Below are 11,438 nucleotides of genomic sequence, written 5' to 3'. Positions count from 1 at the left end.
TGTCATGAATGTCTGATAACTAAATAAAAAAAAGTGAACATTAACAAACTGAACTAAACGAAAAAATTAATTAAAAAGAAAAAAAATCCAGGTTAACTCGTCAAACCATGTTAACCCGTTAAACCCAGGATCTGTGTTATGAAAGTCTGATAACTAAATAAAAAAAATTAACATCAACAAAAAAAATTAAACAAAAAAAATTTATGAAAATAAAAAAATAAAAAAAAATTGACGGGTCAACCAAGAATTAACTGGGTTAACCACTGAAACCAGGTTAATCCGTGAAACTTAGGATATATGTTATGAAAGTCTGATAACTAAATAGAAAGAAATTTAACATTAACAAACTAAAGTACATGAAAAAAATTAATTAAAAAAAAAAAAATTATGGGCTAACTCGTGAAACCAAGTTAACTTGTTAAACTCGCGATCAGTGTCATGAAAAGCTAATAATTAAATTAAAAAAAATTTAATATTAACAAACTAAATTAAAAAAAAAATATTAAAAGAAAAAAAAACAAAGAAAGAAGCAAACTAAACTAAAGGCATAAAAAAAAAACAGCTTAAAAAACAAAAACAAAACAACTCAAAAAAAAAAAAAGATAAAAAACGAAAAAAAAAAAAAAAAAGACTGCTCAGCATTTCACTGTGGACTTGCACAGTGAAAGGCTGAGATATGTTACAATGAGATCGACCAAATTAATGAACAAATGAAGCTGCCTTACCGATTCAATATAAACAGTTGATCAAGGATGTAGCTGAACACGATTCCTGCTTACCTCTCATGCATTTTTCCCATAACAAGCTAGCTACTTGATAGAAGAGAATGAATGTGGGGGGGGAGGGGAATGGAATAAAAAAAAATACTTCTAAAATACCTTTCGAACGCATTATGAAACGATATTTAATTATTATTATTATACTGGCAATTCCAAATTTGTCAAGTGCTGATCCAAGGAGATGATTTTACTTTATAATGGTGCTTGAGTGCTTATAACAAAAAGGTTGGTGAGGGACCCTGCAATGGATGCCTTGGTTAAAATCCAAAAAGCAAGAGTCAAACAGCTCCACAGTTGAGAGGAGCAACGTAGGAAACAATGGACAGAACACTCCAAGGTATCGCAGGTGATCTGATCAGACATGTCGATACATACATGGATACGTAGGAATTGGGCACCATTTATCCACAGAAGAACCCCAAGACTCTTGATTAGTAGCTTGGTTTATGGATTAAGGTCTCCCGAATGTTCTTGCAGAGGTCAATACACGGAAGCCGTGACGCTAAAATTGTTGGTGTAAGGTCCAAGCTGGTTTTTCCATCCAGGTTGTAATAACCTGGTTCAGAGGGGGAAAACAATAGAGGAGATGTCTAATCAAATAATTAAGACTCAAGATCAAGTTGATTGTTATCTTATTACTTAGCAGAACACAAAAGTCTTAATGCTATGTTCATAGATATAATGCTTGAGTTGTAGTGCTCCCAGTACCATGTAGAAAGGGACAACAATCAAACACACAGTATCAAAATGCTTCTTCATGTCTCTCCCTCTCTCTATCTCTCTCTCTCTCGGAGTAAGTTGTGACAGTTGATTCCGTGATGGGCGAGCCCTTATCTTATGAAAGCTCAGCAAACCAATCAAATTATTGTAAATATCACTACCTCTCCATATCCCACCATGTCCACTACTAGCTACGAACACAGCGGGAACACACATCTCCTTTTTTTTTTTTTTTTTTTTGGTGCCAAGAATTTGCACGTGAATCTACAATAATTTCTCATGCACCAGTGGGGTCCTTTAGCCAGCCATTTCTCTTTTGTTCTCTTGCCAAACTCCAACTCTTAAGAATCTCCCTCTCTTCTCCCTCCTTCCCTCCCTGCCTTTCTCTCTTTCTCTCACACACGCATTCAGATACTCACACACTCATACCCGAGATTCTTTCCTTGTTCCATTTTTTGTTCTCGGCAACTCATAACTTCTTACCTTTCTTCATCATCAAAATGGTGCAAGCAAAACCTCCTTTTCCATCAAAACTACTCCTTCTCTCTCTTCTTGTTTCTATCCTCGCCATTTTTGATAACGGGGTTCAATGCTTTCAAGGGAAGAAAGTCCTCAGCATGCATAAATTTCAATGGAAACAGGGGAGCAATAGTTCAACTTGTCTCTCCCAGGAAACAAGTGAGTAGCAAAGTGAAAAAGAAAAGGCTTAAAGAATGGTTTGGCCAATGGCGACCAAATCTTTTTTTTAAGCTAGCTAGCTTCTTTATTTATCTGTTCTCCACTTTTGGGATCTGTACTCTACTACTTACTTTCCTTTTATGCCAGCACTATCTATAACTGAGTTCATGCTTTATGGGAATTGGGAAACATCCATCATTGGAAAACTTTATCTTGGCTTCACTTTCTTTAACTTTGAATGATGTACTCCATTGTTGAATTATTTATGATACTTGGTATAACTATTTGAAAAATTTCTTCCATCCCCCCCTGAAACTAACTGTTTTGGATCACTGGAGATCAAAATTATACAATTTATTTTTCTTTTTTGAGAATATATGGCATCCATATACAATCTTCATTTGTATTATTCCCCTGCTTTGTTGGTAAAGTTACACTAGTATTTGATTTTTAAAATACAACTACAGCGCCCAAATATGGACTAATGTTCTCATTCTGTTTGGGATTTAAAGGATGGGAGAATGGTGCAACAATATTGGAAATGAAGCACAAAGATTCGTGCTCAGGAAAGATCCTAGACTGGAACAAGAAGCTTCAAAAGCACTTGATCATGGATGATTTTCAGCTTCGATCACTTCAATCTAGAATGAAAAGCATCCTTTCTGGCCGAAATATTGATGATTCAGTGGATACTCCAATCCCATTAACTTCTGGTATTAGACTGCAGACACTAAACTACATAGTTACAGTGGAATTAGGTGGTCGAAAAATGACAGTGATTGTGGACACTGGGAGTGACTTGAGTTGGGTTCAATGTCAACCTTGCAAAAGATGTTATAATCAACAAGACCCTGTTTTCAACCCTTCAACATCTCCTTCATACCGAACAGTTTTATGTAGTTCACCATCTTGTCAGTCCCTGCAGTCTGCAACTGGAAATTTAGGAGTCTGTGGAAGTAACCCACCGACTTGTAACTATGTTGTTAACTATGGTGATGGTTCCTACACACGCGGTGAGCTAGGCACGGAACTTCTTGATTTGGGAAACAGAACTGCTGTCAACAACTTCATATTCGGCTGTGGCAGGAACAATCAAGGTCTATTTGGTGGAGCTTCAGGCCTTGTGGGATTGGGAAGGAGTAGTCTCTCTTTGATTTCTCAAACTTCAGCCATGTTTGGAGGAGTTTTCTCCTACTGTTTGCCTATAACAGAAACTGAAGCTTCAGGTTCACTAGTAATGGGTGGAAATTCCTCGGTATACAAAAACACAACTCCTATTTCATACACTAGAATGATTCCCAATCCACAGCTACCCTTTTATTTTCTAAACCTAACTGGTATTACTGTTGGTAGCGTGGCAGTACAAGCACCAAGTTTTGGTAAAGATGGAATGATGATTGATTCTGGGACGGTTATTACAAGGCTCCCCCCTTCAATTTACCAGGCGCTAAAGGATGAGTTTGTGAAACAATTTTCAGGGTTTCCTTCTGCACCAGCTTTTATGATTTTGGATACTTGCTTCAACTTTAGTGGATATCAAGAAGTTGAGATTCCAAACATAAAAATGCACTTTGAGGGAAATGCTGAGCTCAATGTGGATGTCACCGGGGTTTTCTATTTTGTTAAGACTGACGCATCTCAGGTCTGCTTGGCTATTGCAAGTCTCTCTTACGAAAACGAGGTAGGTATAATTGGGAATTATCAACAGAAAAACCAGAGGGTTATATATGATACCAAGGGGTCCATGTTGGGATTTGCGGCAGAAGCTTGCACTTTTGACTAGGTCGATCATTCGAAGGTATTGTTAATAACAGGTGTGTGACTGTGCATATATTTATTTGATGCAATGCCAGTTGTTCTTGTTGCCAAAGAAATCATCAAGAAGTAGTTTTTCTTGGTTCATATCACATATAAATATCTATTATTATCCATGGGGAAAGGTATAGAATATGTAAAAACGCCATTTCCAATTTCTCAAGTGTTTTGACAGTGCAGTCCCAAACACAGCAAATAATATCTTTTGTATATTTTAAATGTAAGATCTGTTTGAATCTGAGAGAGGGTGCAGAATTACTTCTAAGAAGGTTGGCATACTCTTATATGTTCTATGTGTATCTAAAGATGGCTAAATGATGAAGAGTTTCTTGATATTTCAGAATTTTCAGGGGCTAAAATACTTTATGGGAAATTCATTTCTTACAAAAACTTAAAAGCACGAGCCTTTGAGCCAAAAAAAAATTGATAAAAAGATTAAGAGCAAATCACTTTACCGCATCCGAGACGGGTTACAAGCTGCATATTTCAGAACAGGATCATGGCTTTGGAAAATGTGATCAATAATTTGTAAAATCTAGAAAGAAAAAAGAAGAGCCAAAGAGGGAAACCTGCGAAGTTTTTGAATGTTAATTTGGAGCTATTATCTTCAACAATGTCCGGGAATAATGTCTGTTGTTCAAATTGATTCCAGAGTTCGTGAAAATTAGATTTTGACCGTGGCAGGATGGACTTCATCTTATCTCTGAAATGTTGTTGTCCACCAGAAATACCAGACAATCAAAGAATAACATCGTCTTCTATATTGAAAGCAATATCAAGGAGGGATGGCTTCTGACAAGGGGCATTCCACGGGACTCTTTGTTGACAGCCTGCAGCAGAAAGTTATGTCCTGTTTTGAACTTCTAGTGGAGAAGCCTTTGTGTTCTCAAGGTGATGCATCAACAGTAGTAATTCTAAGCAAATGAACATAAAAATCTTCCTTGGAAGCCAAAATTGAGGATTTAATCGCGTCTTCATTCAGAAACTGTCAGGCTCCTAGAAGCATTTTTATATTGTTGGATTAAGTGACGCCATTCAAGTGCTATCAGCGAGGGAGACCATCTCGGTATTTTCAGATTCCAGTGTATTGTCACCTTTTTTCATCTTCAACATCTCTTCTGGAAGAATGGATAAGTTTGGATCGCTTCTAGGTATCAGAAACAGCAGGAAAACTGGAATTATTCTCATGAGGCTCCGGATTAAAATGGCCACCCAAAGGTTGTCAAATTGTGTCCGTGTAACCTTCAAGAATTTGAGTAAGAGACCTCCTACCCAAGTTGATGAAAGCAAACCAACATGGTCTATTGACATGAGCAAAGCAAAGAAAGTGCCCTCTATACCAGCAGGGCAAAGCTTGGAACTAAGTACAAGAAGAGGTTGCCATTTAATGCGTCCAATCATCATAGAAATGGCTTCATCAATCACAACAAAGAAATAATCAGGTAAACCAATTTTCAAGTTCAGACGCAACACCAATATCAAATCTAGCAACCCTGATGCACCATACAACAACTGAGACCAGAAAAGTAAGTCGCGAAAACGATGGTCTTTCAACCAATTTTGGTAGATAAGGACCCCAGAGAGGGAGCCAACTGCACCCACCGAGAATACGGAGCCAACAACCTCCTGCATACAATATATGTAACAGGAGTTACTTATCTATGATTTGCATTCCGTTGCAAATAGAAACTTCTGAACATAGTGAGAATTATGCATTTGGATGCATTTTATTTAAGAAATATTCTGGAAATTGAGTGATGATATAGAGACACACTTGGCAAACCAATATGAACATTCAATAACTAGTGTGTGAAGGTAACACAAAGCATTTGTGAAAAATTCTAGCATACAAATGGGAAAGAAAACACAAGCATGTAATTTTTGCAGCATATAAAAAATCTGTTGTTGGCAATGGATGATATATAGAAAATAAGATTCTATTGCAAAATTAGTCCTCCAAGTTGCAACCATATTTCAACTTTGTCCTCATGGTTTTTCACTTTGATAATTTAGTTCAGACTTTCACAAGCAGTTTATGAAGTCACATCGCTTGACTTCAATTTGTAAAATTGAGAGAGATGTGACACCAGTTAAGTGACACAACTTAGACTATATGGGCAATGAAAGTGATGAAATACTGTTTTCTAACACTCGATACTGCTGTGATTTGGATGGAGAGGACATAAAGTTTTTAATGGACCTGCATCCCATACCAAAACAAAACATCAGAACAACCCAGCTCAGAATCACTATTAAGCCAACTAGATATCTCATGGTAGGTGATGAGCGACAGATTGGAGTTCTTAGATGCAAACAATCCATGCTGGGGTTCCAAATAAGTGCACATGGCAAACCTGTTAAGCTTGCATCACAACAGGGCCTATGGAAAAACAGACCTGTACCTGACTAGTTTTCTACCACATAGCTCCTTTAATGATTGTATGACAAAAAAGCTTGATAAAAGAAGTAAATAAATCATCTTTGGAACGGATTGAACATGAACAAAAACAATGTAGTTGATATGCACTATATCCTACTAACTTTCGTTTCAACTTTCAAATCCATCCACTGCCATGAGTCCATGACCCTAAATTTTTGTCCAGTTGTCAGAATTCTCGGGAAAAGGTTGCAGCTTCAAGAGTCTCTTCTATTGCTGGGGTTTTTTTTGAACACCAGAAAGTCTAGATTTCTTGCAGAAGTTTTTAATTTTAGTATCTGTATACATTTCATCACTTTGATTGACATACATAAAGGTATATGAGCAAATGTTCCTCAGTTCTCAAAACAGAGCAGCTGAAAATGTTTTAAAATGATATATTGGTAAATGTGGAGTTTCAGTTGATTCCAATGCACACAAGATATCCCATGACATGTGATTACCCAAACAAGAAAATAAAAACAGAGGAACTAGGTAGAAGCGCTTTCACGTATAATTTTTTTTATTTGTGGTTTCTTGGTTTCACGCTAAATCAAGACAATGAGTAGATAACATTGAAGAAAAATCAGCTGCATGAGTTCTCCAGCATATTTTTGTTTACAAAAGATGAAAGGCAAGTACCTGCGAAAAAGATGGACCTCCCTTCGCATCTGTATACCAATAGAACATCCCTTCATGAATATTCAAGCTCACTGCAAGTGACAAGTACATGTATAGACATGGCCTCCATACATCACGGAATTTCAGTGCTGTCCACATGGCCTTACCAGCATCCAGAAACTTCTCATTTACCTAATCCAATGACTTCATGTGAGCATGGAAGAAAGCAGTGATATAAATTGCACCAAAAGAAGACACGGTCACAGAACCTTACTCCTCTGTGCGTAAATTTATGAACACGGGATTCTTTCAGCATCATTCCAACCAAGATAACCAGGCCTGCTGGCACACTGAGAAGCCCAAACACACCCTGTGAGGTAAGAGTAACACCTGACAGATTATAGAGAGGATAAAATGAAGAAAAAAAGCAGTACAGCCTGACTACCATAGATCAGAAAGAAATTGAACTAGATTTTTAATTGTTATTTACAAATACATATTATTAGTAGACAATTACATCAAAGATTCTTTATCAAATCTAGATACGAGAGTTTTTTTTAAAGCAGGAAAGCCTCCATAGATGGATTAACCCTGGACTCATGAGAACCCTGCTAATCCTGCTAACTCATGAGAAGTTTTGACTCTATGTAGGTGACCCAAGCATGGTACTGTTTGCACCTAGGTAGCAGCACTGGGAATTGAATCCACATGCGCCTGAACGACACAACTCAGCAAGCATTTAACCACCAGGTCAGCTCCATGGGGTTAAGAATTAAATTGTTAACTGAAGATGGATAGTAATCTAATTTATTAACTACGTAAAAGGAAAGCAAATGGATTATCGAGGATTGAACATAGCCACAGTAATATGTGCACAGAAACTGACCTTTGGGCCAACTAGGTGAACCAAAAAGCCACTGAGTGAATAGCCCACCAGTGCTCCAATGGAAGAGCTGAATCCACACAAGCTTTGCATATCACCAGCTAAAGAAGGATGACTTATGCTGTTTTGTGTCACACATGCATCAATGGCTACAACCGCTATTGCTATCCCAGCACTTACCCCCATTAGAGACAATAGGGAAAATGCAAGACTCAAGTTTCTTTGGATTGATAGAGCGAGCATCGAGGTCACGCTAAGAAAACCTGAAATTAAGGGAGGGATGAACTTGTTGATTGAACATCTACTTTTATCTGTCATCATAATAGCATGCTCTTACATGTCATATTACAAAAAAAGCTAGCCTCTCATTTACTTTTAGATGATCACTGAAAGGAAAAAAAAATTATAATAACCAAAAAACAAAAACACAGGGACCAAAATCTAGTAAGGGAAACATATAACAAGAATTCAATGAACTACAGCATTTTCCATATGTGCACAATTGCATTTGAAAGAGTCAAAACTTTAAACTGAAAAATATGCATATGAAAGAGACCAACTAATCTTCAGTGTTCTCCACTATTTAATAACACAACGAAGTTGTTCTAAAAGAAGATACCAAGGGGCAGAGGCCAACCTAAAATATGACCTTGTTTGAACTCCCATGACTCATATTAACAGCCGATTCCTCCAAGTGCTTAACCTATATCAATCTGAGTTCATTAAACAGTTTCTCTTATGCAGTGATCATGGTCTGATGCTTTTCTCTCTTTTATCATCCAAGCTTATACTGTTGACTAAACTCAGACCTAAAATTCCGCAGTTCACAATCAAACAGGTTTTTTATATTTCACAAAATTAATGACTACCGTAGATGCTTAAATGTTCTTTCTAATCCTCATGTAATAATCTTATTAATCCTAGTCTAGGGCCTTCAATGAAAAGCTCAATTTGCAGTCCATAGTTGTTCCTAAACTTGATGCAATATCATAGACTACATCTCTAGAAAGTCTAGATTGAAACTTATCCAATTCGGGAAAAAAAAAAAAAACCACAAATGAACAACTTTAGTAATATCAAGAGCTTAAATTCCTATCAGCAAACAAACACACGCAGAACACCAGATTGAAAACAAGTTAAAAGAAAAAAGCGTATCTGTTTTTACCTGCAAAAATGAAATATGGCCGCCTTCTGTACCCAAGAACAGGAAGTGTATCGGTGAGGAGACCCCATAAAGGCTTAATTACCCAAGGAAGTTGAAGCAACCCCAAATACACCTGTAATTCAGATGGCTGTACCTTCTGCTCATCTTTCATATAGTACATAGTACTAACTTTAATCATGCCAACTGCAAATCCCTGACTGATCCCATAAACTATCATAACTCCTAGCACAAAACTCCAATGCAACTCTCCACCAAGCATTTTTAGCCAATTTATTGGTCTCAACACCAAAGCCAAGAAACCATTTCTTGGGTTCCTTTCTAACTGGGATTCTTCCATGTTTTAACAAAGATTTTGGGTAAATAAGAAAGACCCAGATGAGTTTATGATCTTGGGTATGTACGGTATCTCTCCGATTCAATTCATGTAAAGTTTTTTACTTTCTGTGGTTTCTTGACTCTTGGGGCTGGTGACGTTATGATGCTAAGGTTAGAATTCAATGGTCTTCCTTGGGACACATATGAAAATATTAAAATAAACGTTGAAAAGAAAATATTAATGTTAACGTTTTTCTTCCCTCCAGTCTCCTCCACCACCCCAGCAAGCTCCGGCAGCAGCTCCTCCGCATGCTTAATTTAATCTTGCCTTATCCTTTTTTTTTTAGTTCACGCTTTCAGATTATGCAATTCTTTTTGCCCACAATGATTTCAAAAACGTTCCCAAATAAATTGATTTAGCTACTAGATGGGATTAAGAGGAACAAGAAAAGTAAAATCCGTAGTGAAACCATGCTCAGAATTACAGTTTACCACGCAAAGCAGCGCATAAGTGCACAACAAAATTAAAGCCAGGCTGATCCGTGTGCTAATGCTATATGTTGGCATAAACACAAGTCTACTGCCACCATTATTATTATTATTATTATTATTATTATTAAGATATCAAAATTATCCTTCAATTTTATATAAAGGAGAACTAAGTCATCAGCAAATTGTGGATTTGCAAATAACATCACAATTTTTTTAATTTTCGAATTACATTAATTGAAATAAAATATTATTTTATATATATATTTTTAATATCAATTTAATGTATTTGAAAATTTTAATTTATTTGCATATGAGAGGAGTAACAAAATAAAATGTTTTTAATCCTGTGTATGTGTGAGAAAGTATATAATACATATCTTCATATTTATTGTTGTTGTATTGTTGTTAAAACTCAGTTGAATTGTATGTATATTGTAATTTGATGATTTTTTTAATTGAAAATATATCAAAATAAATTTATTATATTTTTTTTTATTTTCAATATCAATACATCAAAACTATTAAAAAAAATTAATTTGATATTTTTTCAAGTGAAAATTAATTTAAAAAAATAAAACTACAATAGTATCAAACAAAAATCATAAAGCTTACCATTAGAAATCATAATTTTGTATATTTTTTTTATCATATACTTATAATAAATGTTTATAAATACGGTAAAAAATATTTTTCAAAGTGATTTTTTTAATAATATATTAAAATAATATTTTTATTTTTAAAATTAATTTTTAACATCACTATGTCAAAACAATTAATATATATATATATATATATATAGCTCATCTGCAATTTTAAAAATGTTTTTTTTATTCACTTATTAGTGTTGTTGTTCCAACAACCACAACCATTCAAAAAAAAATAAAAAATAAAAAATCTATAAAAGTGAAGACCCACCATCCCCAGACCAACCATTAATATCCCATTATCATGGAGGAAAATAAAAACCCTCAAAAGTCAAATCCATCGGTATCACCAAATCCCACAAGATGCAGCATCAGACACCATGTCTGCAATTAAAAGCCCACAAAAAGCTCCTCCTGCAACCCAGCCCCGCAGCCCATCCCAAATTTATTATTCTCTGGTGACTGACTGCAGCACTTGCACTGGTGGTGGGTGGGTGGCCATGAACATGTGGATTTACCATTGCCAGCTAAATCCAAAAGCTCCTTTAGTGGCGCGTTGACTTCACCAACATCTACATCCCCTGAAGCACGCTCGCATTTAAGCTTGATAACAAGATTTAGACGGTTCTCTGTAAGTGGGATTTGGAGGCAAAATTGAAGCTGGAGATGAAAAGAGAAGAAGAAAGAGATATAAAATAATGAAAAGATACGAAGGGAATTGACGGGGAGAGTGACATAGCTGGTGGAGGCAGAGAAAACAAGATTTAAAATCAAATAAGTTGATGTGTTCATCTTTTCCGATTCATTCGGTTTTTTTTTTGGCTGTAAATCGAAACCAAACTAAACCGAGAAATGTTTTAGAATTTAAAATCAAATAGTTTATAAAACCATTCAATTGGGTAAAATTGAT

At 35.8% G+C, this 11,438-nt stretch overlaps 2 protein-coding genes across 3 annotated transcripts; one reads left to right on the top strand and one right to left on the bottom strand.

Annotated features, from left to right (window-relative positions):
* Positions 1-1,851: 1,851 nt before the first annotated feature.
* Positions 1,852-4,260, top strand: LOC118034003 (aspartyl protease family protein At5g10770). Its single transcript, XM_035039145.2, has 2 exons — positions 1,852-2,177; positions 2,690-4,260. Exons 1-2 carry the CDS (start codon positions 2,000-2,002, stop codon positions 3,958-3,960), a joined length of 1,449 nt encoding a protein of 482 aa, XP_034895036.1. The 5' UTR covers positions 1,852-1,999; the 3' UTR covers positions 3,961-4,260.
* A 309-nt stretch (positions 4,261-4,569) lies between these two features.
* Positions 4,570-9,911, bottom strand: LOC118034002 (probable folate-biopterin transporter 3). Of its 2 annotated transcripts, XM_035039144.2 has the most exons (5): positions 9,078-9,907; positions 7,916-8,175; positions 7,304-7,399; positions 7,051-7,221; positions 4,570-5,618 (listed from the first exon to the last, which is right to left on the bottom strand). In XM_035039144.2, exons 1-5 carry the CDS (start codon positions 9,412-9,414, stop codon positions 5,028-5,030), a joined length of 1,455 nt encoding a protein of 484 aa, XP_034895035.1. In that variant the 5' UTR covers positions 9,415-9,907; the 3' UTR covers positions 4,570-5,027. The 2 variants fall into 2 exon arrangements, with proteins under 2 accessions (XP_034895035.1, XP_073260725.1); XM_073404624.1 differs by lacking the exon at positions 7,916-8,175 and having other exon boundaries at positions 7,304-7,419; positions 9,078-9,911.
* Between the last annotated feature and the right edge of the window lie 1,527 nt (positions 9,912-11,438).

The sequence above is a fragment of the Populus alba genome, chromosome 1 (genome assembly GCF_005239225.2).
Source record: "Populus alba chromosome 1, ASM523922v2, whole genome shotgun sequence".
Lineage (NCBI taxonomy): Eukaryota > Viridiplantae > Streptophyta > Magnoliopsida > Malpighiales > Salicaceae > Populus > Populus alba.
The sequence above is the reverse complement of the archived record's forward strand: the minus strand, read 5'-3'. Positions and strand labels throughout refer to the sequence as shown.